The 27,223-nt window shown below is 42.8% G+C and overlaps 1 protein-coding gene across 2 annotated transcripts in view; it reads left to right on the plus strand.

The window, feature by feature from the left end:
- The window catches only part of LOC144818567 (E3 ISG15--protein ligase HERC5-like), a 400,809-nt gene extending 373,912 nt beyond the window's left edge, over positions 1 to 26,897 (plus strand). For both annotated transcript variants that reach the window (XM_078676098.1, XM_078676099.1), the window contains 3 exons: positions 1,929 to 2,112; positions 2,212 to 2,320; positions 26,525 to 26,897. In XM_078676098.1, coding sequence (XP_078532224.1) covers positions 1,929 to 2,112; positions 2,212 to 2,320; positions 26,525 to 26,730 — 499 coding nt within the window. In that variant the 3' untranslated portion in view covers positions 26,731 to 26,897. The remainder of the gene's footprint in view (positions 1 to 1,928; positions 2,113 to 2,211; positions 2,321 to 26,524) is intronic.
- The last annotated feature ends 326 nt before the right edge of the window (positions 26,898 to 27,223 follow it).

Consider the following 27,223-nt stretch of genomic DNA (forward strand, 5'->3'; position numbering starts at 1 on the left):
TGAATAAATCTGTTTCTGCTTACATGAGCGACTATGGAATGGGTTCAATATACAACAATAACTTGCGTTACAACATGCAAGATATCTACAGAGGAGATGGTGTGCACTTCTCAGATGAGGGGAATAGAATATTCCTCCTGAATTTAAGACTGTGCATTGGAACCTACTTGTAGGTACCTAATTCAGCCACAGAACCCAAAAGCTCTTTTCAGGGCTACCCTACCTCTGATCACGCAAAATGATTATTTTACTCTAACTTTTTTCACTATTTCTCACCAAAGTATGCTCCCCGGTGCGTGTACCGGGCACTCCCCCCGCGAAAATCGAAAAAAATATAAAAAAATGTTTTGCCCCCACATCAAACCTAGGGGGTCGGGGGGGGGGGTCTACCCTGCCCCCTTTTGGTCATTTCCCCCTTTGTTTTTGCCACCTCTTGTGTCTTGATCCTACCGAGACACAAGATGGCGGCCACTCCGGACTGTTTGGAATGTTGACAGACACCCGAGAGCCAATCAGCTTTCCGCTCCGTACTCTCGTAGCGCGCTGGTACGCGCCCCGGTGCGCGTACCGGGGCGCGCTTATAGATATATATATTTTTTTAACCTAAATTACTCAAAATCCACTGGAGCACATATCTTGAGACATAGCAAAGGCACATCGGGCTACCAGTCCCTACAATTTTGCCAAGTTTGGTGGAAATCCATTCAGCCGTTCGGGCTAAAAGTGAGTCCAACCGCCCTATGGAAATTAACATGGGGAAAACACGTTTTGGGACCCCCTTTTTATCTTGGCCCCCGCTTCACGAATCCCCCCCAAACTTTCAGGGAAGGAGCGGAGCGGAGCTGGCCATTTTCCTGGAGAAATTCAGCCAATTCCGTCCATCAACGCCAACGTTATTCCCAATAGAATGTTGCGGATTTCCTATGGAAACTAGGTCCTAACTATAACTACCTACTGGCGACCGCCAGTAGGTAATATATATATATATATATATAATTGAAGATTCCAAAGAATAAGCTTATAAAGAAATGTTAAGTTTATTTCTCTTTTTTTGCGTATTTTGCACAGTAATGATACATAACAATTGATATGTTTTCTATGTCTATGGTCACATGACCGGATCAGAGGGCTGGGTTTGCGCAGTCACCAAGCACTATAAAACTGCAAAAGTTACAAACAATTGTTGCATGTGAGCAAGGGCTTACACAGCCCGAAACGCGTTATGCACCTTCTCCCAGCTGTATTTGAATAAAGAATACCTGTAACCGATCCTGTGGTCCGTCTCCTATGTACCGCTTCGTTGGTCCAACTGGATTGTGGCGTGGAGGAGTTCTCTGCATATATATATATATATATATATATATATAAACCATGTAGGTACATATATGTGAAGTTAAGTATAGAAAATCTACACTTACCTGTCAATAGTTTTTTCGATATTTTTGACCTTGATATTAAGTACCAGTACCCTCAATATTCTGACTTCAGTCAAAATACTTTTATTCGATTCTGATAAAATCATAAAAAGACAAACAATTCATACATTTTAAAATACAATGATACCTTAACAGATATGATTTCAGGTACAATATTCTGACTTTGAAATTTAGTAAGTACACCTTCTAGTGGTAGATCACCATGGACTGGGACATAATTGAGTTGTATGTGGCGTACACTGACCCTGTCACCCTCGAGGCCGATGACGTCTGGTGAATGATGCTGTGTTGGGCCTTCAGGTGAGAGGTCATTGTCTGACACTGGCCCAACTCTCGGGTCCTGACTCGCTACTGCTGGTTGGCTCACTTCCAGAAATCTTTTTTCGTCTTTTTTTCATATATGCTTCCATCCCTATTGTGAATGTTAGTAATTTCTGCTTATTTATGAGGTGGTAGGCACCTTTTAACATGAGTTTGTTTCTTTTATTGCAGACATGACTATGTAAACATGTATGTAGACTACGTGTTCAGCAAGTCTGTGGAGGTAGTTTTCGAGGAATTCAAAAGGGGTTTTTACAAAGTCTGTGAGAAGGAGCTTCTGAAAGATTTCCATCCGAAGGAACTGAGGAGTATCATCATTGGAAACGAGGAATATGATTGGAAGAAATTAGAACAGGTTTGTGTGGAGTGTACATGATCTACAGATTATTTTATGGCTATTATCTAATGAAATCTCCTCAGTAAATTTTCGCTATTTTTGTTTTTTGTTTTAAAGAATGCAGAATATGATGGCGCTTTTAAACAGCAGTCACCCCATCCAACTATTAACATATTCTGGGAAGTTTTCCATGAACTACCATTGTCAGAAAAGAAGAAATTCCTTTGTAAGTATGTAGGAATAAACATATTTCTCCTAGGAAGATGCTGTGGCAGCTTCTAGGGGACAGCCCCAAAACCAACTGTTTATTATGATTTAGAGTGCTTAATTCGCAAAATAATAAGTGCGGTGCTCAAAGTTTTGTTCTGAAGCTCGCGGCCGGTGGTATCAATCTGTTGGGGTGCTGAACAGTAAGCCTGTAGATTCTTTATTCTACTGCTTGCCTCTTTAATCCACCACCAGACACTCCCTGCACCTTTATCTCACTCTTGCAGGTTCTTTTTCTTCCCTGCTTTCTCCCATTTAGCACTGTTTTTCATCTTTCGCTTCCTCCTTCTTTCCTCTTGTGTGTTTTTACCACTCTTCCTCTGGATCAGTTTGTTAAGGAAAAATAAGTGCCAGTCTCCACCTGCAACCACCAGCTCAAATTGAGCATTGATGGTGCCAATGCAACAGAGGTACTGGCCAGAACTCTAACTCATACTGAATAAGTAGCTCATTAATGACTTCCTTATGAGGTCTCTGATAATTCCATTTAGCCCGTAACAAAAAATGACTAGAGCATTAGAATGATAAAGCGTGCTGTAATTCTGTGAACCCATTGCATTTCACCATTGGGACTGTGGCTGCTGGAAGCCTCTGGGAGCCACACAGTCAATTTAACTAGACTAGACTCCTGAACAGTCTGCAAACCTACAAAAGAACCTGACATCTTGACTGGGGTCCTACGTTTTCAATTAAAGGTAAAAAATGACAGAAGCAAGAACATTCCTCTATTAAGGGGCCTAGAATTGAGCTGTACCAAGATAGGTCCGTGGCGACTTTACAGAAATGGAATGTGCTGAAACTTGTCACAGACTGTCCCTGAACATACAAGGTACCATATATATGGACTAACCGTTGAGACTTATATTTTGCTGGGATTAGTTACTTATGGTAAAATCCCTATTAGAAGCAAACTTAATTCTACGTCTCGTGGATGAGTAGAGAAATGCCATGACAGATAAAAAAAATAAAGCTGTCACTCGTGGGAAGTGGAAGATAGGCTAGAAATGGAAAGGTCCCAAGTAAACAATGAACTAGATAAAGAGCAAAAAGAAGGGATTTCTGCACCTACAGAAAGCAAGGCTCTCAATGGTAGATGACATCTTTTGCAAGGACAATTCTTCTGCAGAGGACACTGAATAAAGACTGTGATTGGTGATATCGAGCAGAGTTTGTACAAAGTCTGTTTTTTCTATTTCAGGTATTAGGAGAGCATGGTGGGTAGGTACAGGTGAGGGATCCATAGGTGTTTATTGGGTGGAGTCTTCTTGGGTAAATCCCTCTTCCAGCACTTTTCAGTCCTGGAAGTGGAATTTAGAGCACAAGAATTGTTACTTATTTTGGCCTCTGCCTGTTTTGGTCTTTTGCTCCACAGTTGATGATGGGGACTGATAATGTCCAGTTGCAGAGGTCTGATAGCAGGGTGTATCCATGCTGAGGGTCTCAGCTATTTTACGACGGAATCAACTCTGTCCAGACAGGCTAAAGTAGTGGAAACAACATAGAACACTTAGCCGCCACAATCACTTTCCTGATGGGCAGGGGCCAAATATATCCCCTTAATGTCAGAGTCCTGTATGCTGCTCCTTAAAGGATGAATGTCCTGAGCTTTCTGAGATGGCGCAAGACATTCCTGAGACCCATCTGATACATCTGGACACTTGGAGCATAAGGTCTGGATATTTCCGCACTAAGTTCTAGGCTGTCACCCGACCCTTCTTCTTGCGCATGCAATCTTTTCCATCTTGGGTTCTAGAGAGAATAAAGAGAATGATGGTTGATCCCCAGTGGCAAACTTGGGGTTAGAGAGATTACGTTGGGCTCTGTCTATGCTCAAAACCTGGGACAGGAAGGATTCTCTTTGCGATTAACGTTAACAGTAAAATAGATCACAGAATCTGATACATCTGGACACTTGGAGCATAAGGTCTGGATATTTCCGCACTAAGTTCTAGGCTGTCACCCGACCCTTCTTCTTGCGCATGCAATCTTTTCCATCTTGGGTTCTAGAGAGAATAAAGAGAATGATGGTTGATCCCCAGTGGCAAACTTGGGGTTACAGAGATTACGTTGGGCTCTGTCTATGCTCAAAACCTGGGACAGGAAGGATTCTCTTTGCGATTAACGTTAACAGTAAAATAGATCACAGAATAAACTTAATGCACATTGGTCATAAAAATGGAACAGATGCTTGTTCTAGAAAGGACAAAGGATAAAAGCTGACTCCCTTATGAAGGAACAGTATTCCTTCCGGGTGAGATTATCATTGGCTTGTGATATTGAGTTTAATGAATAATTTAAACGCTCTAAATTAAATGAGATAATTTTTTCATATTTTTGGCAACTAACAAAACATATGCAAGGCTAGATGTAGTACTAATTGACCAGTAATTTAGATCAATGCGAGATGCAGCACATCATAGGCTCAACTCACTATCTGATTATGCACCTCTGCTATAAACAATGTTTGGGGATTGGAAAGAGAAACCATCATGAGTTTCACGGTGGTCGAATAACGGCCTTGTATGGGACACAGTGGTTGAGGCAACCGTCAAAGCACAAATTATGGTAGGCCTAGCACAGTGTCAAATGTAATGCCATTACAATCTGAGACTCACTTAAGGAAGTCACCAGAGGAGGTTTATTGCTGAGACAGCTTTCCTCAAGACACTTAGAGGAAGTGTCCTTCAGAAGCTTCAATGGGATCTGAGTGAAGCTAAAGCTAAACGTAAATAAATCCTAGAGGCTCTGGCAGAAAGTTCTGGCTTTGAGGAGACAATTGCAGATGCTGAAAAGCAACAAGATAGAATATTCTATGACACAAGTCAATTAGAAATATGACAGGAGCAAATGAAGCGGGAAAGCTGCAGGCCTCATAATTAAGGAAACAGCAAGCGCTTCACATTTAAAGGTCATTACAAATGACAAAGAAGTGCAATATGAGGATCACTGCGTAAAACCCAACAGTTTTGGCTATTCTGTTGGTTAATATATAGATAGTGATAGACATACCAATTGATGAGGGGCGAGTATCTCAGGAAGCACACAAGTACTCTGATTCTTCCCGGAGGTAACAGAAGAAACAGTCTCCAATGAAGTAGTTATCAGTGCTACCAGATCCTTGCATCTCTGGACTAGATGGTTTAACACCTTCTTTAGGAGTTTCCATACTTCAGTAATTAAGCTCAAGCTTTTGACCGTACAATATAACTGTTTTGCATCCAGAGCCAGGGTTACAAACCATTTTCCTTGCCATGTGGTGTCCCGCAAGAGTCATAGCTAAGTCCCACATTATTCAACCTATAGGTGGCTCCATTAGCAAATATGATAGGAACATTTGGCTTCTCAACCATCTCTTATGTGACTATACTCAACTAGTGGTATCTATTACTAATAACACAGAAGAAATGGCTGACTGATTTAATAATTGCATGAGAGCCATAGTGAATTGGACGCAGCTAAATTCTGAAAAGACAGAGGTGCTTATCCTTGTAAATGTTATTTCCTTTTGTGATAATGCATGGTGGCCTAAGACTTGGGGCCCTCTGCCTTTTTATGTATTGTAAGTGAGAAATTTGGGAAACATTTTTGTTTCCAAACTCATCTTCGTTGATCAGACCAATCAGCTTACGTCAGCTTGCTTTTTTCTGCTAAAAACACTAAAGTAAATATTGCCCGTCATACCCTATGATTTTAGGAAAACAGTCATTATTGCTTTGGAATTTTTCAAAACTGGATTATTGCAATGCCCTTTATTTGGGCTTGCAGCAAGGGATGTCCAAAAATGTTGCAGAGGATACAGAAAGCAGCAGCTCGCCTGCTTGAAAATATCAAGAAGTTCAACTCTGTCTCGAAAGCCTTAGAGGAATTACATTGGCTCCCTGTTAAGAGGTTAGCATGTAAAGCTCTGTGTACAGCTCATAAAGCTCCTAATCTGACTGGCCCTGAATATCTCAAAAGAAGTTTCTCCTGGTATCTACCAAAATGATATTTACGATCTGCAGTCTCCAAAAAAGAGGTGGTGCCTAGAATTCACAGTCACATGGGGCTGTTGAGGTTTTGTTTACCACACGTCTAAGCTCTGGAATCTTATGCCATAGCAATTGAGAGGACAATCCAACTTGCAGGGTTTTAGAAAACAGTTGAAAGCCTGGATTTTTTGCTCTTCCACTGTAGTTGCTCTTCCACTGTAGTTTTGATCATGGTTAGTTAGAGGATCTGACAGTAAACGCTTAGCTCCAAAACACCTTCGGGCATACGTCTCTCCTTATAAAAATAAATCAAATCAAATTATGCCAGAGGCTCAGCTCTCCCTCACATAAGCCAAGGAAGGACCTGGAGACTTTGGGTGCCTATAGGCAAATCTCACAGCTCAAAACGGATGTAAATATCTTCACAAAACGTTTGAGATGCAGCTTTAAGTGCTACGCCCCAACCAATTTGCCCTGATCAAATGATCTTCATACACAAGCTTCAGGTGGTGGAGCACGTGAAGGACAACCTACTTATCTTAGAATCAGCTCTCTGAAAAGGGAGGGAGGCAATCCTTCTCTTTCTGGCTGCAGAGAAGGCCTTAGACAGGGTAGGAGTGGATATGTATAAAACCAGCCCTGGTGGACAGAGGGTTAATCAAGAAGTGGTAAGAAGCCCCCTTAAGTGAGGAACAATTTGCTAAGACTTCCCTTGTGAGGATGCCAATAGAAACTGATCACCATAATGCCCTGCAAGTAAACAAAAAAATTCAAGTTCCAGGCATATAAGCTGCAGATCTCACACTTAGCATTAGATCGCCATCTGGTGTTGGGCTCGGATGCTTGCAGGTTGTTGTTGTCTTGGAAGAAGACTTTGTAGTCACGAGATAGGTGACTCCTCCCTTGGACGATAGTGCGCATGGGCATCAACTCCATCCTTAGATTGTTTTTTCCCGCCATTGGGTTCTGATGCAACTTTTGCGCTCCGGTTTGAAATCTATATTTCAAACTACTTAGACGCGAAAAATTTCCATAACTCTTTGGATTGACTTCGAACATCTTAAGCTTCGACGCAACTTTCATCGATTTCAGTCGTCGACGCGGGCCGTTGGGCCTATCCACGCAGTTAGGCCTACGGCTCATGGAAAGGACGCCATTCAAGAAATGCCCCCAGTGTAGAGCAAAATTCCCACACAGTGACCATCACAAGGTCTGCAACCTGTGCCTATCACCTGAACATGACGAGTCCAGCTATCCAGCCTGCACGTCCTTTCGATCAAAGAAGACCATTCGAGATCGAAGGGCTCGTCAACACATCATGCAGAGATCAGCTCCGGAACCAGTGGACATCTTCGACACAGGCCCAGATGTCCCAGGAGAAGATTCCGAAGATCTCCAACTTGTATCAGAGGCAGAAGACTCGGGACGACCCCATTACTCCTGGTCAACGAGTGAGTACTAGTGCCCCTACCCCAACACCACCACCAAAACCAAAGGCAGTGGTCAAGACTTTGCTGCTAGCCCCAGTCGTGACCGAAAACATACTTCAGAAGCGTCACCTTCGAGCCCGGCTCTGAAAAGAAAAGCCTTCAGGTAGCTCGGGACCGAGCAAACCGCATGTACCAATCCCACCGGCACCTTCGGCACCGAAACTAAAAGAACTCTCTGCTTCGAAATCGGTTCCGACCCCTTCCACCTCTAAAGAAAAATCGGCCCCGAAAGCCTCGAGGCCTGTGGATAAACCGGCTTTCAACGTTTCCAAGCCTAAAGATCCTGCTTCGGCTCCGAAACCAAGAGTCTCGAAACCAAAAGCTAAGCCTAAGGACTCTATCACACCTCCTAAGACCAAAGACAATAAAAGTCAACACCAACCCCGCTCGGAACGGAAAACATCAGCGCCGAAAGCGGTTCCTGAGGAAGAGGAACTTTTTCATCTGGATCCTGTTGCTCCTAAACAGAAAAAGATTTATATTGATCCAGAAACAGGACATGTCACCAATATGCCATATAGGAAGAGGAAGTTACACACAGCACCTGTTCCTCCAGTGCCTGTAAAGAAGGACTCTGCCACATCACCTATGCATCCTTCTTCTCCTATACTTCCTTCCCCACTTCCTCTCCCTAAATCTATTACACTTCCAATTGAGACTTCTCCACCTCATACACCCCCAGATGATGATGATGATGATGAGGACCTAGTGGTGGGGGGACCCAGATGACCCTTTCACATATCCAACCGACCCACATGATTGGGAGTACGCTATCCCAACAGATACACCAGGTGTCCCAAGCCCGCACACATGCCCCTTAAAACCATCTCCCCCAGACGACAATATTGGTTTTGGACAGATAATTAATAGGGCTACCATCTATCATGGCGTCGCAATTCACTCAGATGCAGCAGAAGAGGACTTTCTGTTGGATACATTTGAACAGTCCCAAAAGACAGTGCAAATATTGCCAATGATTAAGGGAGTCATTAAACATGCCCCGAAGTGTTTATAGATCCGTACGTGCCAGGATTCTTAATCCTAGGATAGAAAAAAAGTATAGACCTGCCCCTGCAGATCCTGCTTACATTAAGGGACAGCCACCTTTGGATTCTCTAGTAGTTTCCAACACTAGATAGTGCGCCAACTCTCAAACCTCCGGGAAAGCGCCACCCCCTGATAAAGAATCCAAATTACTAGACGCTTCTGGCAAAAGGGTAGCTGCGCAAGCAGGAACACTGGCGCATAGCCAACACACAGGCACTGCTTGCCAGATATGATAGGGCTCACTACGACCAGTTAGAAACCCTACTACAGAATTTGCCTGATCAATATAAAACACAAGCAAAACATCTCATCCAAGAGGGCAAGCTAATTTCAAATGCGTCAATAAAATGTTTACTTGACGCAGCAGACACTGCCTCCAGATCCATCAATACCAGTGTGCTCCTTAGGCAACGTGCCTGTCAGCACATCTCAGGCTTTAAGCAGGAAGTCCAGACTACCATCCTCAACCAGCAGTTCAACCAACAACAACTTTTTGGCCCGGCTGTGGACACTGCACTTGAAAAAATGAAGAAAGACACTGAGACTGTTAGGTCCATGGGAGCTTTACAGTCTCCACAAACATGGGGCTCCTTTCAGCGCTCCTTCTATAGAGGGGCCTCCAAACACATGGGAGCAGACAACTCATCTTTGTTTAAAGCCGCTACACACACATCCCCTAATAGAGGATACTTTAGAGGCAGATCCAGAGGAAATAACAATAAAGGAAGAGGTAGAGGTAATAACAACACTCGTACCTCCCCCACCACAAAACAGTGACTCTCCTCCGCTCCCCCCACACCATCCCACTCCAGTCGGGGGGACATTATCACAGTTCTTACCTGTCTGGAATTCCATCACAACAGAGAGGTGGGTGAGACGAATTATCCAGTATGGTTACTGCCTAGAACTTACAGCTACCCCCCCCCCCCACACATATACCCCCCAAGCAGCGTCCCATGTCCACAGAACATCTTACGCTCCTAAAACAAGAGGTTCTCTCATTGCTTCAAAAGCATGCAATAGAGACTATTCCTTTACAACATCAAGGAATAGGGGTTTACTCGCTGTACTTCCTAATACCCAAGAAAGACGGGACTCTAAGACCAATACTCGATCTCAGGCCCCTCAACCTATATATACACTCAGATCATTTTCATATGATCCCTCTCCAACAAGTGCTCCCGCTGCTGGAACAAGGCGACTTTCTTGCCACACTAGATCTTAAGGACGCCTACTTCCACATTCCCATTCATCCTTCCCACAGAAAGTATCTAAGGTTTGTAGTGGACGGACAACACTATCAGTTCAAAGTCCTTCCATTCGGAGTCACAACTGCACCCAGAATGTTCACAAAGTGCCTTGCAGTAGTAGCCGCACATCTCAAAAGACAACAGATCCATGTCTTCCCATATCTAGACGACTGGCTAATAAAAGCCAAGTCATTCAATCAGTGGGTTCAACACACTCCTCAAACCATTCAGACATTACACAACTTGGGGTTCCCGATCAACGACACCAAGTCGCATCTCCAGCCCTCTCATACACCAATATCTGGGGGCCACAATAAACACCTCCACAGCTCTAGCATATCCCAATCCAGCCAGGATAGCCAGCATACCAGCCCTAGTCACAACATTTCAAGTCCAACACTCTCCCAGCCAGAGTGTTCATGCAGCTCATAGGCATGATGGCATCTTGCATTTATAATGTACCAAATGCAAGACTTCAAATGCGTCCATTACAGGAATGTCTAGCACATCAGTGGAATCAGGCTCAAGGACAACTTACGGATCTGGTGTTGGTAGACAGCCGCACACATCGCTCTCTGCAGTGGTGCAACACAAAAAACGTGTCATAAGGGCGGCCATTCCGCAAACCTGTTCCACAGATAGTACTCACAACAGACGCATCACTCACAGGATGGGGAGCCCATCTCCTCGGACATACAACTCAGGGCAGATGGACCACTCAACAAAAAGTGCTCCACATCAGTCACCTGGAGCTACTAGCAATATTCCTAGCACTAAAATCTTTCCAAGTACATGTACAAAACAAAGCTGTCTTGATCCGGACGGACAACATGACAGCCATGTACCACATACAAAAACAAGGAGGGACACATTCTCTGCAACTGTCCAAGCTCGCAAAGAACATTTGAAGATGGGCCATCCCACAAAATATATATCTACTGACTAAACACCTTCCAGGAGTTCACAATCAGATTGCGGATCTGTCAAGTCGACAGACACGATGGATTCACCAATGGGAGCTATATCCCCAGGTTCATCTACCATTCTTCCACAGGTGGGGCCAACCAGACATAGATCTGTTCACCACACACGACAACGCAAAATGCCCAACCTTCACCGCCAGGTTTCCACACCCGTTTTCCAAGGGAAATGTGATATGGATGAACTGGTCAGGCAGATTTGCGCAGGCTTTTCCGCCACTCCCACTGATTCCACTAGTGGTACTCAAGCTCCGACAACAGTCTCTCAAACTAATCTTAGTGGCTCCCACATGGGCCCCACAACCGTGGTTCACAACGCTGTTGGAACTCTCACTAGTTCCGCACCACAAACTGCGCCTGTCCCCATCCCTGCTAACGTAGAACCAGGGAGAGATCAGACATCCAGATCCAGATCAGCTGAATCTAGCGATCTGGCTCCTGAAGTCTTAGAGTTCAGTTACCTTAACCTACCCCCGGACTGTATGAACATCATTAAAGAAGCCAGACGACCTACTGCTAGAGCTTGCTATGCTGCAAAATGGAAAATATTTGTTATTTACTTCACCAATAATCGTATTGATCCACTGGATGCTTCCATCCAGAATATCATTTGCTATCTACTGCACTTGCAAAGATGTAATCTAGCATATTTATCTATACGTATACATCTAGCAGCACTTGCTGCTTACTTACAAAACAAACAACACTTGTCACTATTTAGAGTCCCTGCAATTAAAGCCTTTATGGAAGGCCTAAAAAGAATCATTCCTCCTAGGTTACCACCCTCTCCAGAGTGGAACCTAAATATTGTTCTTACCAGTTTCATGGACCCCCATTTGAACCTTTACACAAATGCGAACTACAGTTCCTCACATGGAAAGTAACGTTCCTTGTTGACATTACCTATCTTAGAAGAGTAAGTGAGATCCAGGCTTTCACCATACAGTAACCATTCTTACAATTACATCGTAACAAAGTGTTCCTCAGAACAAACCCAAAATTCCTTCCTAAAGTCATCTCTCCATTTCATCTTAATCAATCAGTGAAGTTACCACTGTTTTTTCAAAACTCAGACTCCGTAACAGAGAGAGTCCTACACACCATAGATGTTAAAAGAGCCCTACTTTATTACATTGACAGAACCAAATCGTTTTGCAAAACAAAACAATTGTTTGTAGCTTTCTTCCCACCGCATAAAGGGAATCCCATCTCTAAAGCTGGGATTGCAAGGTGGATCGTTAAATGTATCCAAATATGCTACCAAAAAGCGAAAAGCACATTAACAATTCCTCCTAGAGCGCACTCCACACGCAAACTAGGATCCTCTATGGCTTTCTTTGGGAACATTCCCCTAGAAGACATCTGTAGAGCAGCAACATGGTCTACAACACACAACTTCACTAAACACTATTGTGTTGACGTGCAAAACAAGCAGCAAGCTGCTGTTAGCTAAGCTGTTCTTAAGACTCTCTTTCAAACTACTGCAGTATGATACAGTTGACCACCGCTAGGGGAGATACTGCTGTATAGTCTATGCTAAGTGTGAGATCTCCAGCTCATATGCCTCGAACGAAAATGCTACTTACCAGTATGCATCTGTTCTTGCCATGTGGAGCTGCAGATTCTCACACGCCCACCCGCCTCCCCGAGACCTGTATCTGTTACAGTTCTATCTTAATTAGATATCCACACATGGACATCTTTTTTCTTTCTACTAACTCCATCATTTCCCATCATGGCGAAAAACAAACTAAGGATGGAGTCGATGCCCATGCGCACTATCGTCCAAGGGAGAAGTCACCTATCTCGTGACTACAAAGACTTCTTCCAAGACAACAACCTGCAAGCATCCGAGCCCAACACCAGATGGTGATCTAATGCTAAGTGTGAGAATCTGCATCTCTACATACCAAGAACAGATGCATACTGGTAAGTAGCATTTTCCTTCCAAAATGTATCCCGCTTTTCCCCTTGGGAAAAGAGACATGCACAAGCAAACCTTAACGTTGCTGCTGACTCACGCAAACTTGGCATATACACTGGACAGGACTTGGACATTACTGATGCAGGTAGCAAAGCATCATTGGTACATATAGTAGGACATCACTAATAAACAAAGTAATACATCACATAAATGAAGAATAGATGGCAAGCAGACTACCGGACTACTTGTCTTAATTACTGAAAAGAAGTGAAGACACTGAGTCCTTTCATCATTGTCCTTTATTCCTGAACAGTGCTGATATCACTGCTAGTTTCCTCTATGGAATTTGGGGTCACTACTTTATTGAATGGATCTCTTTCCATACATAAGTTGTTCTAGAACTGCCATCTTAGATCAGTTTCATATTAACAGAATATAAAGGCCTGTCAACAGTCACATGACTACCAGGGTGGCTTCTCAGCCTATCTGTGTCTTCAGGGAAGGACACCTATCAATGGCCATGGCTTGGCAGCACAATATGCTATTATTCGGTTGCTTCATCACTGATTGGCAGCAATTTTTTTCCCACTTAGATTATGCAAATAATTGTCAATATAACAGTCAACACTTAGAGGCTGTCTTCAGAATACTTTGCTTTTGGCTCGGCAAGACTCCCAAACAAGATTGCAGTCAGAATCCACCTCAGGATTAACCTCAGGTGTGGCAGTAATGCTGATCCAAGTGCTGAAGGCCTGACTGTATTTCTCGAAATAACAAAGTCCACAATTTGAGTTTTAAGACTAACAATTTTAGGAATAAACTGATACACCTGTTTTTAGACTGCTATCATAAGGTGTTCAAGGAGCTGAAAAGGTCGCCCAGCAATGCTCCACATCACAGGCTGGTGAGGTTTTCAGGCCCTCACAACCAGAAGACCATGTGAATGCAAGTTGAAGTTTGGCACTTCTTCCAAATGGATGTTTCTTTGGGGATATCAGTGGACAGAATGGATCTAGAACTTCATTCTGTTTGATCAGCTTTGGAGACAGAGTTCTTATTTACTGTGATCACCCAACAGTTTTTTCACACGAATTAGAATTGACTATTGTGCCAGTTTCAAATCCACCATGACCCATCACAGGTCTCCCAGAAACTACTACTTAACTGGAACCAGTGGGAGCAAAAGATAATTGATTTTATTTTGGTGGTTTCCCTTTTCCTATTGCTCATCGGTCATTGGATGCTAAGCAAATGAGCTTTGGAAAAGTTAGCATTGGTAACTTACCTTTCTCAACCGCAGAGGCAAAGTCAGTGTCATTTCTCTTTTGCGATAAAGGCAGCGGTTGTAATTTAATTTGTGGATGTGGTCATTCCACATTCAGTAAAGCTTAACTTATGACTCCTGTTAAATCACAGAGTGAGCTTGGCCCTGATGTCCCCTGGACAACTTCACGTGGAATTCATAACGGGTGAAGCGTAAAGAATTGATTACAACAGTAGACCAATTAGATACATTTTCATTCAAGTTAAAAATATATGAGATGGCATATAAAGTTGACTATCCGTAGAAGTTTATTCCACCAAGTTTAACTGAATTCATCGCATTACAAATGTAACTATGGTTGTATAATTCATGTAGATAAAGGCGCATATGTCCACAGTTTATTTATCTGATTATGCAGACTAGGATGGCAGGAGGATGTTAAACATTTTCTTTGCAACATGTCGTCATGGAGAGAGAAAGTACAAATAATGGCTTGTTGTAATGGGCTCTGGTACCGTGTAAGAAGGCCAGCAGGCTTCCATATCTAGACTCCGTATCAGATTGTCAGCATGCATGCAGTCAGCCAGGCCATTTTCATATCCTGAAGAAAAGTATGGTCTGAACCTTCTTGCAAAACGGCAACTATATTGGTGAATACTTTGCCACAAACATTAAAGTCCTGGGATGAATGCTTGAATTAATCTCAACCATTGACGATGGCTGGCAGTCACATTCATCTATCATTGTTCTCACACTATGCAACCCCAGACAGAGAGCTGACAAGTGCAAATCATTCTTTATCCTGCTCCAATAAGAGCTGTCCAGGCTGAACTGCCAGGCCGGGTGCATGTTTTGTTACAATGAAACTGATCTAAGATGGCAGTCTAGAACAACTTATGAATGGAAGGAGGCCCATTCAATAAAGTAGTGACCCAATCTTCCATAGAGGAAACTAGCAGTGATATCAGCACTGTTCAGGAATAAACAATGATGAAAGGACTCAGTGTCTTCACTTCTTTTCAGTTATTGAGACAAGCAGTCCGATAGTCTGCTTGCCATCTATTCTTCATTTGTGTGATGTATTACTTTGTTTATCAGTGATGTTCTACTATGTGTACCAATGATGCTTTGCTACCTGCTTCAGCAATGTCCGAGTGCTGTCCAGTGTGCATGCCAAGTTTGCATGAGTCAGCAGCAACTTTAAGGTTTGCTTGTTATGTTATGTTAGCATTTCTTATAAAGCGCATTGGCCTGTATCTGTTACAGTTCTATCTTAATTAGATATCCACACATGGACAAAACATATGCAAGGCTAGATGTAGTACTAATTGACCAGTAATTTAGATCAATGCTAGATGCAGCACATCATAGGCTCAACTCACTATCTGATTATGCACCTCTGCTATAAACAATGTTTGGGGATTGGAAAGAGAAACCATCATGAGTTTCACGGTGGTCGAATAACGGCCTTGTATGGGACACAGTGGTTGAGGCAACCGTCAAAGCACAAATTATGGTAGGCTGAGCACAGTGTCAAATGTAATGCCATTACAATCTGAGACTCACTTAAGGAAGTCACCAGAGGAGGTTTATTGCTGAGACAGCTTTCCTCAAAACACTTAGAGGAAGTGTCCTTCAGAAGCTTCAATGGGATCTGAGTGAAGCTAAAGCTAAACGTAAATAAATCCTAGAGGCTCTGGCAGAAAGTTCTTGCTTTGAGGAGACAATTGCAGATGCTGAAAAGCAACAAGATAGAATATTCTATGACACAAGTCAATTAGAAATATGACAGGAGCAAATGAAGCGGGAAAGCAGCAGGCCTCACAATTAAGGAAACAGCAAGCGCTTCACATTTAAAGGTCATTACAAATGACAAAGAAGTGCAATATGAGGATCACTGCGTAAAACCCAACAGTTTTGGCTATTCTGTTGGTTAATATATAGATAGTGATAGACATACCAATTGATGAGGGGCGAGTATCTCAGGAAGCACACAAGTACTCTGATTCTTCCTGGAGGTAACAGAAGAAACAGTCTCCAATGAAGTAGTTATCAGTGCTACCAGATCCTTGCATCTCTGGACTAGATGGTTTAACACCTTCTTTAGGAGTTTCCATACTTCAGTAATTAAGCTCAAGCTTTTGACCGTACAATATAACTGTTTTGCATCCAGAGCCAGGGTTACAAACCATTTTCCTTGCCATGTGGTGTCCCGCAAGAGTCATAGCTAAGTCCCACATTATTCAACCTATAGGTGGCTCCATTAGCAAATATGATAGGAACATTTGGCTTCTCAACCATCTCTTATGTGACTATACTCAACTAGTGGTATCTATTACTAATAACACAGAAGAAATGGCTGACTGATTTAATATTTGCATGAGAGCCATAGTGAATTGGACGCAGCTAAATTCTGAAAAGACAGAGGTGCTTATCCTTGTAAATGTTATTTCCTTTTGTGATAATGCATGGTGGCCTAAGACTTGGGGCCCTCTGCCTTTTTATGTATTGTAAGTGAGAAATTTGGGAAACATTTTTGTTTCCAAACTCATCTTCGTTGATCAGACCAATCAGCTTACGTCAGCTTGCTTTTTTCTGCTAAAAACACTAAAGTAAATATTGCCCGTCATACCCTATGATTTACCCCTGATAAAGAATCCAAATTGCTAGACGCTTCTGGCAAAAGGGTAGCTGCGCAAGCAGGAACACTGGCGCATAGCCAACACACAGGCACTGCTTGCAAGATATGATAGGGCTCACTACGACCAGTTAGAAACCCTACTACAGAATTTGCCTGATCAATATAAAACACAAGCAAAACATCTCATCCAAGAGGGCAAGCTAATTTCAAATGCGTCAATAAAATGTGTACTTGACGCAGCAGACACTGCCTCCAGATCCATCAATACCAGTGTGCTCCTTAGGCAACGTGCCTGTCAGCACATCTCAGGCTTTAAGCAGGAAGTCCAGACTACCATCCTCAACCAGCAGTTCAACCAACAACAACTTTTTGGCCCGGCTGTGGACACTGCACTTGAAAAAATGAAGAAAGACACTGAGACTGTTAGGTCCATGGGAGCTTTACAGTCTCCACAAACATGGGGCTCCTTTCAGCGCGTTCTATAGAGGGGCCTCCAAACACATGGGAGCAGACAACTCATCTTTGTTTAAAGCCGCTACACACACATCCCCTAATAAAGGATACTTTAGAGGCAGACCAGAGGAAATAACAATAAAGGAAGAGGTAGAGGTAATAACAACACTCGTACCTCCCCCACCACAAAACAGTGACTTTCCTCCGCTCCCCCCACACCATCCCACTCCAGTCGGGGGGAGATTATCACAGTTCTTACCTGTCTGGAATTCCATCACAACAGAGAGGTGGGTGAGACGAATTATCCAGTATGGTTACTGCCTAGAACTTACAGCTACCCCCCCCCCCCCACACATATACCCCCCAAGCAGCGTCCCATGTCCACAGAACATCTTACGCTCCTAAAACAAGAGGTTCTCTCATTGCTTCAAAAGCATGCAATAGAGACTATTCCTTTACAACATCAAGGAATAGGGGTTTACTCGCTGTACTTCCTAATACCCAAGAAAGACGGGACTCTAAGACCAATACTCGATCTCAGGCCCCTCAACCTATATATACACTCAGATCATTTTCATATGATCCCTCTCCAACAAGTGCTCCCGCTGCTGGAACAAGGCGACTTTCTTGCCACACTAGATCTTAAGGACGCCTACTTCCACATTCCCATTCATCCTTCCCACAGAAAGTATCTAAGGTTTGTAGTGGACGGACAACACTATCAGTTCAAAGTCCTTCCATTCGGAGTCACAACTGCACCCAGAATGTTCACAAAGTGCCTTGCAGTAGTAGCCGCACATCTCAAAAGACAACAGATCCATGTCTTCCCATATCTAGACGACTGGCTAATAAAAGCCAAGTCATTCAATCAGTGGGTTCAACACACTCCTCAAACCATTCAGACATTACACAACTTGGGGTTCCCGATCAACGACACCAAGTCGCATCTCCAGCCCTCTCATATACACCAATATCTGGGGGCCACAATAAACACCTCCGCAGCTCTAGCATATCCCAATCCAGCCAGGATAGCCAGCATACCAGCCCTAGTCACAACATTTCAAGTCCAACACTCTCCCAGCCAGAGTGTTCATGCAGCTCATAGGCATGATGGCATCTTGCATTTATAATGTACCATATGCAAGACTTCAAATGCGTCCATTACAGGAATGTCTAACACATCAGTGGAATCAGGCTCAAGGACAACTTACGGATCTGGTGTTGGTAGACAGCTGCACACATCGCTCTCTGCAGTGGTGCAACACAAAAAACGTGTTTAAAGGGCGGCCATTCCACAAACCTGTTCCACAGATAGTACTCACAACAGACGCATCACTCACAGGATGGGGAGCCCATCTCCTCGGACATACAACTCAGGGCAGATGGACCACTCAACAAAAAGTGCTCCACATCAGTCACCTGGAGCTACTAGCAATATTCCTAGCACTAAAATCTTTCCAAGTACATGTACAAAACAAAGCTGTCTTGATCCGGACGGACAACATGACAGCCATGTACCACATACAAAAACAAGGAGGGACACATTCTCTGCAACTGTCCAAGCTCGCAAAGAACATTTGAAGATGGGCCATCCCACAAACTATATATCTACTGACTAAACACCTTCCAGGAGTTCACAATCAGATTGCGGATCTGTCAAGTCGACAGACACGATGGATTCACCAATGGGAGCTATATCCCCAGGTTCATCTACCATTCTTCCACAGGTGGGGCCAACCAGACATAGATCTGTTCACCACACACGACAACGCAAAATGCCCAACCTTCACCGCCAGGTTTCCACACCCGTTGTCCAAGGGAAATGTGATATGGATGAACTGGTCAAACTAATCTTAGTGGCTCCCACATGGGCCCCACAACCGTGGTTCACAACGCTGTTGGAACTCTCACTAGTTCCGCACCACAAACTGCGCCTGTCCCCATCCCTGCTAACGTAGAACCATGGAGAGATCAGACATCCAGATCCAGATCAGCTGAATCTAGCGATCTGGCTCCTGAAGTCTTAGAGTTCAGTTACCTTAACCTACCACCGGACTGTATGAACATCATTAAAGAAGCCAGACGACCTACTGCTAGAGCTTGCTATGCTGCAAAATGGAAAATATTTGTTATTTACTTCACCAATAATCGTATTGATCCACTGGATGCTTCCATCCAGAATATCATTTGCTATCTACTGCACTTGCAAAGATGTAATCTAGCATATTTATCTATACGTATACATCTAGCAGCACTTGCTGCTTACTTACAAAACAAACAACACTTGTCACTATTTAGAGTCCCTGCAATTAAAGCCTTTATGGAAGGCCTAAAAAGAATCATTCCTCCTAGGTTACCACCCTCTCCAGAGTGGAACCTAAATATTGTTCTTACCAGGTTCATGGACCCCCATTTGAACCTTTACACAAATGCGAACTACAGTTCCTCACATGGAAAGTCACGTTCCTTGTTGACATTACCTATCTTAGAAGAGTAAGTGAGATCCAGGCTTTCACCATACAGTAACCATTCTTGCAATTACATCGTAACAAAGTGTTCCTCAGAACAAACCCAAAATTCCTTCCTAAAGTCATCTCTCCATTTCATCTTAATCAATGCAGTGAAGTTACCAGTGTTTTTTCAAAACTCAGACTCCGTAACAGAGAGAGTCCTACACACCATAGATGTTAAAAGAGCCCTACTTTATTACATTGACAGAACCAAATCGTTTTGCAAAACAAAACAATTGTTTGTAGCTTTCTTCCCATCACATAAAGGGAATCCCATCTCTAAAGCTGGGATTGCAAGGTGGATCGTTAAATGTATCCAAATATGCTACCAAAAAGCGAAAAGCACATTAACAATTCCTCCTAGAGCGCACTCCACACGCAAACTAGGATCCTCTATGGCTTTCTTTGGAAACATTCCCCTAGAAGACATCTGTAGAGCAGCAACATGGTCTACAACACACAACTTCACTAAACACTATTGTGTTGACGTGCAAAACAAGCAGCAAGCTGCTGTTAGCTAAGCTGTTCTTAAGACTCTCTTTCAAACTACTGCAGTATGATACAGTTGACCACCGCTAGGGGAGATACTGCTGTATAGTCTATGCTAAGTGTGAGATCTCCAGCTCATATGCCTCGAACGAAAATGCTACTTACCAGTATGCATCTGTTCTTGCCATGTGGAGCTGCAGATTCTCACACGCCCACCCGCCTCCCCGAGACCTGTATCTGTTACAGTTCTATCTTAATTAGATATCCACACATGGACATCTTTTTTCTTTCTACTAACTCCATCATTTCCCATCATGGCGAAAAACAAACTAAGGATGGAGTCGATGCCCATGCGCACTATCGTCCAAGGGAGAAGTCACCTATCTCGTGACTACAAAGACTTCTTCCAAGACAACAACCTGCAAGCATCCGAGCCCAACACCAGATGGTGATCTAATGCTAAGTGTGAGAATCTGCATCTCTACATACCAAGAACAGATGCATACTGGTAAGTAGCATTTTCCTTCCAAAATGTATCCCGCTTTTCCCCTTGGGAAAAGAGACATGCACAAGCAAACCTTAACGTTGCTGCTGACTCACGCAAACTTGGCATGTACACTGGACAGGACTTGGACATTACTGATGCAGGTAGCAAAGCATCATTGGTACATATAGTAGGACATCACTAATAAACAAAGTAATACATCACATAAATGAAGAATAGATGGCAAGCAGACTACCGGACTACTTGTCTTAATTACTGAAAAGAAGTGAAGACACTGAGTCCTTTCATCATTGTCCTTTATTCCTGAACAGTGCTGATATCACTGCTAGTTTCCTCTATGGAATTTGGGGTCACTACTTTATTGAATGGATCTCTTTCCATACATAAGTTGTTCTAGAACTGCCATCTTAGATCAGTTTCATATTAACAGAATATACAGGCCTGTCAACAGTTACATGACTATCAGGGTGGCTTCTCAGCCTATCTGTGTCTTCAGAGAAGGACACCTATCAATGGCCATGGCTTGGCAGTACAATATGCTATTATTCGGTTGCTTCATCACTGATTGGCAGCAATTTTTTTCCCACTTAGATTATGCAAATAATTGTCAATATAACAGTCAACACTTAGAGGCTGTCTTCAGAATCCTTTGCTTTTGGCTCGGCAAGACTCCCAAACAAGATTGCAGTCAGAATCCACCTCAGGATTAACCTCAGGTGTGGCAGTAATGCTGATCCAAGTGCTGAAGGCCTGACTGTATTTCTCGAAATAACAAAGTCCACAATTTGAGTTGTAAGACTAACAATTTTAGGAATAAACTGATATACCTGTTTTTAGACTGCTATCATAAGGTGTTCAAGGAGCTGAAAAGGTCGCCCAGCAATGCTCCACATCACAGGCTGGTGAGGTTTTCAGGCCCTCACAACCAGAAGACCATGTGAATGCAAGTTGAAGTTTGGCACTTCTTCCAAATGGATGTTTCTTTGGGGATATCAGTGGACAGAATGGATCTAGAACTTCATTCTGTTTGATCAGCTTTGGAGACAGAGTTCTTATTTACTGTGATCACCCAACAGTTTTTTCACACAAATTAGAATTGACTATTGTGCCAGTTTCAAATCCACCATGACCCATCACAGGTCTCCCAGAAACTACTACTTAACTGGAACCAGTGGGAGCAAAAGATAATTGATTTTATTTTGGTGGTTTCCCTTTTCCTATTGCTCATCGGTCATTGGATGCTAAGCAAATGAGCTTTGGAAAAGTTAGCATTGGTAACTTACCATTCTCAACCGCAGAGGCAAAGTCAGTGTCATTTCTCTTTTGCGATAAAGGCAGCGGTTGTAATTTAATTTGTGGATGTGGTCATTCCACATTCAGTAAAGCTTAACTTATGACTCCTGTTAAATCACAGAGTGAGCTTGGCCCTGATGTCCCCTGGACAACTTCACGTGGAATTCATAACGGGTGAAGCGTAAAGAATTGATTACAACAGTAGACCAATTAGATACATTTTCATTCAAGTTAAAAATATATGAGATGGCATATAAAGTTGACTATCCGTAGAAGTTTATTCCACCAAGTTTAACTGAATTCATCGCATTACAAATGTAACTATGGTTGTATAATTCATGTAGATAAAGGCGCATATGTCCACAGTTTATTTATCTGATTATGCAGACTAGGATGGCAGGAGGATGTTAAACATTTTCTTTGCAACATGTCGTCATGGAGAGAGAAAGTACAAATAATGGCTTGTTGTAATGGGCTCTGGCACCGTGTAAGAAGGCCAGCAGGCTTCCATATCTAGACTCCGTATCAGATTGTCAGCATGCATGCAGTCAGCCAGGCCATTTTCATATCCTGAAGAAAAGTATGGTCTGAACCTTCTTGCAAAACGGCAACTATATTGGTGAATACTTTGCCACAAACATTAAAGTCCTGGGATGAATGCTTGAATTAATCTCAACCATTGACGATGGCTGGCAGTCACATTCATCTATCATTGTTCTCACACTATGCAACCCCAGACAGAGAGCTGACAAGTGGAAATCATTCTTTATCCTGCTCCAATAAGAGCTGTCCAGGCTGAACTGCCAGGCCGGGTGCATGTTTTGTTACAATGAAACTGATCTAAGATGGCAGTCTAGAACAACTTATGAATGGAAGGAGGCCCATTCAATAAAGTAGTGACCCAATCTTCCATAGAGGAAACTAGCAGTGATATCAGCACTGTTCAGGAATAAACAATGATGAAAGGACTCAGTGTCTTCACTTCTTTTCAGTTATTGAGACAAGCAGTCCGATAGTCTGCTTGCCATCTATTCTTCATTTGTGTGATGTATTACTTTGTTTATCAGTGATGTTCTACTATGTGTACCAATGATGCTTTGCTACCTGCTTCAGCAATGTCCGAGTGCTGTCCAGTGTGCATGCCAAGTTTGCATGAGTCAGCAGCAACTTTAAGGTTTGCTTGTTATGTTATGTTAGCATTTCTTATAAAGCGCATTGGTTTCTAAGCGCTAAACTTGAGGTAGTGCTGGGGCCCCGTGTGATTTATGTCTGCAAATGATAGTTGTAGGCTTGGATAAATAGCCAAGTCTTAAGAAGCCTACGGAATCTAGGAAACTCAGTGCAGGTTCTTATATCTAATGGTAGAGTATTCCAAAAGCTGGGTGCCAATAAAGCAAATGTGCAGCCACCTAGCCGTTTCCGTTTGTAGGGAGGGATGGTTAGGAATTTCTTGTGGGCAGAGGGCAGACTGCGCGCAGGTGAGTATTTCTGGATAAGTTTGGTTACAAATGTTGGACTAGCACCATTCAGAGTTTTGAAAATAAGGCAGCCAACTATAAATGCACATCTTTGTTGGATGGGGAGCCAGTGTAGCTCCTTCATGGTGGGGGAGATGTGTTCCCACCTAGGTTGTTGGGATATCAGTCTGGCTGCCTGGTTCCGTACCATCTGCAATCTTTTGGTAAGATAGAGCGGTATGCCAAAGTATAGAGAGTTGGCATAGTCCAGATGTGACATCACCATAGCCAGTACAACCTGGATTAAGGCTTCCCGAGTAAGTAGTCTTCTGATCTTCCTTATCTTCCTCAGCTGAAAGAAACAGGTAGATGTTACTGCTCCTATCTGAGATTACATAGTGAGATCACTATTGATGATTACCCCCAAACTTTTAGCTAAGGAAGAAGGGTTAGGAGGGGAACCTAGTTCATTTGGCCAAAACTGAGTGTTCCAGGGGTTCAGGGGTCCGCCTATGAGAATCACTTCCGTTTTGTCTGGATTTAACTTTAACTGGTTATTATTCATCCAGTCACACATGTGTAGCATAATTTCCTGGAATTCAGATAACGAATCCGGGTAGTTGTCAATAGAGAACACTAGTTTTAGGTCATCTGCATAGTTATACGTGCAGACCTTCTTATTTATTAGAGTGTGGAGTAAGGGAAGAAGGTAAAGATTGTATAGATAGGGGTACAACGAAGAATCCTGGGGTACTCACATTTCGTTGCCATTTTGGGTGCAGAAAACTGGGAGAGACGCATTGACTGAGTACGTTCCTCAACGAAAGACTTAATCCAACTGGATGCCTTTCCCTTAAGGCCGGCCATCCTGACATGGTCCATCAGGATACCATGATCGAACGTGTCAAATGCCGCGGACAGGTCCAGCAGCACCAAAGCCTGGGGGGAGCCCTTATCAGCTTCCTTGCGTAGTGTGTCCAGTACAGTGAGTATTACTGTCTCAGTGGAATGTGCCGGTCGGAACCCTGTTTGGTTAGGGTCGAGGTAGTCCGACCGTAAAATAAATGTGCATAAACTTTTGGCCACATGAGATTCCAATATTTTGTCCAAATAAGGAAGCAAGGAAATGGGGCGATAGTTAGTCAGTGTCCCAGGATCTGCTCCTGTTTTTTTTTAGCAGAGTGACAACTGTTGTCTCTTTGAAAGCTTTTGGTACATAGCCCTGTGTTTGAGAATCATTGAGAGGTGCCAAGGCTGGTCCAGGAAAGATGGTGAAAATTTCTTTTAAAATATGAGGCGGACAACTGTTAGTAGGTGATCCTGATTTTACTTTAGACAGAAGATCTAAAAAAGTTGGACTGTCTATTACTGGGAGCCGTTCAATATCACACAGATTTTCCGGCATTGAGGGTGGGCCCTCAGGGGCAAGACAGCGGGGGATACTGGCTTTTATTGTATCAATGTTATCGATAAATAACTAATTGAGAGATTTGCAGAAGGTATGGCTAGGTGTAGATTTTACTGCAACACTATCTGGGTTGGATAATTCATTCACAATGGCAAATATTTATTTGGACATATTTGTGGAACTCGTAATTTTTAAAGAGAAGTAGGCAGCTTTGGCAGAAGAAATGATTTTTTGTATTCTTTCTGTTGGATCAATTCAAATTGTGCATGTCTCTTTTCTCAAGGGCAAAGAGCGGGGTAAGTTTCAAGTGTGTTCAGTTTTGAAATTGTTCTTTTTGTTTACTTGCAGGGCATTATGGCGGTCAATTTCTTTTGGCACCCTCAGCTGGGCAGTCTTAGCAAATTGTTCCTCACTTAAAGGGGGCTTCTTACCTCTTCTTGATGAACCCTCTGCCACCAGGGCTGGTTTTATACATATCCACTGCACCCTGTCTAAGGCCATCTCTGCTGCCAGCAAGAGAAGCATTGCCTCCCTCCCTTTTCCGAGAGCTGATTCTAAGATAAGATGGGAACACAGACCAGTGTGGGCCTGCTTAGCTCTCATCAGCGAGGTACAGTTTGCCACAGAGAGCGCTGGACGTCGGTCTGGGCATGCGCGTCCCATTTAGGGCATCTTCTACAACAAACAACAAAGGGATGGAAGGAATGATTGAATTAGTTTCAGGCAGTGTCTCTGGTTAATTCAGCCATTCTTTCCATTGCCTTTTATTTGTTTTAGCAGTGCACATATTGCCTGCACATTTTGCCAAAAAAAACTAGACATAAACATGTAAATGTTTGTGCACTCTAGACGTTATAAAGGATGGGTGTTAGAAACATTTGCAGTGCCTTGTTGGGTATGGGACAGAAACTTGTAGATTGGTAAATTCCAGGGGACTTGGAGAGTCTGCTGAAAAATAAAGCTCAAAATATGGAAGTGTACCCAAGAGAATGTACCATGGTACATGGCAACTGCTTCTGGGGTGATACCAAGGCGCTAACCTGTCATCTATCAGGAATTCTTGAAAAGAAAGGAGCTTTTCAGTCCAGATTTCCAGCCATTGTTACAATCTTTACCAATATTTAAAGAAATTACATTTATATTTTCCACAGTTTGGAACTTGTGCATAAGACTGTTTATGTTTCTCAACAATTTAGAAATGCATGTATTTTATGTTGTGCAGATTTGTAGCGTTCACTATCACCCAAGAAGGTATCCTAGAGCTGAATAAAGCTCTTCCTTGAGCCATCCTTTACAGGTGCCATGCTTTGATAGTAGCTGTAAGGGTGAGTGGTGTTTTGTGGAGGGTACTATGGCACTTTGCATTTTGTGATCAGTTTCCTTTTGCTAGATGTGTTGTTTACTGTGTGACTTGCCAATTCTGACTCTATCAGAGATATTCCAGCTTTCTGACATTTATGTTTCCCATTCCTTCCACAATTCAGTGTTTCTCATAGGAACTGACAGCGTCCCTGTTTTTGGAATGGATTGTTTGAAGATTAGAATTGTGTCCAGCCCTTTATTTACTGAGGATCATCTTCCATATGCACAAACCTGCTTCCAGACCCTAACACTTCCACCATACTCTAAGAAGGAAGTTCTCAAGGAAAAGCTGCTGCTTGCTATCTGCCACAACAGAGGATTCTCTTAATATAAACCATTAAGAAGATCAATAAATTAATGGTTAACTTGTTTGAACATTGTAAAATAACGTAATTTAAAAAAAATGTAAATATGTATAATTAAAATGTAACTACTATTTTTTTCCAGAAATGGGCTGTAATATAGTGATCCAATAAAGTTTTAGCTTTATTTTTAGAACGGATTGTGGTATTACAAGTAATTGAAATTATTCAGTGACATCCAAACCTTCAATTGAAAAAACTGGTTGTTTTCTTCCGTTGCCAAATGTAAATGTCAATTGTGTATGTAGATAGTAAATCAAAATATTTCCTTTGTATTTGGCAAAAAAAAATGCTTTTTATGAAGCTTGGTTTACAGCATTTAGTGCCAAGATATAAGCAGTGTTGAGTTCAAGGTCTCTCGTGACATACCCTTTCAAAAGCGTTTTCTCCCTTAATGTCTCATGAGGCTTGTGTGGAGTAGCTTTGAAGGGCATTAGATGAGCTATCTCAGTGTTATGG

The sequence above is a fragment of the Lissotriton helveticus genome, chromosome 2_1, assembly GCF_964261635.1.
Source record: "Lissotriton helveticus chromosome 2_1, aLisHel1.1, whole genome shotgun sequence".
Taxonomy (NCBI): domain Eukaryota; kingdom Metazoa; phylum Chordata; class Amphibia; order Caudata; family Salamandridae; genus Lissotriton; species Lissotriton helveticus.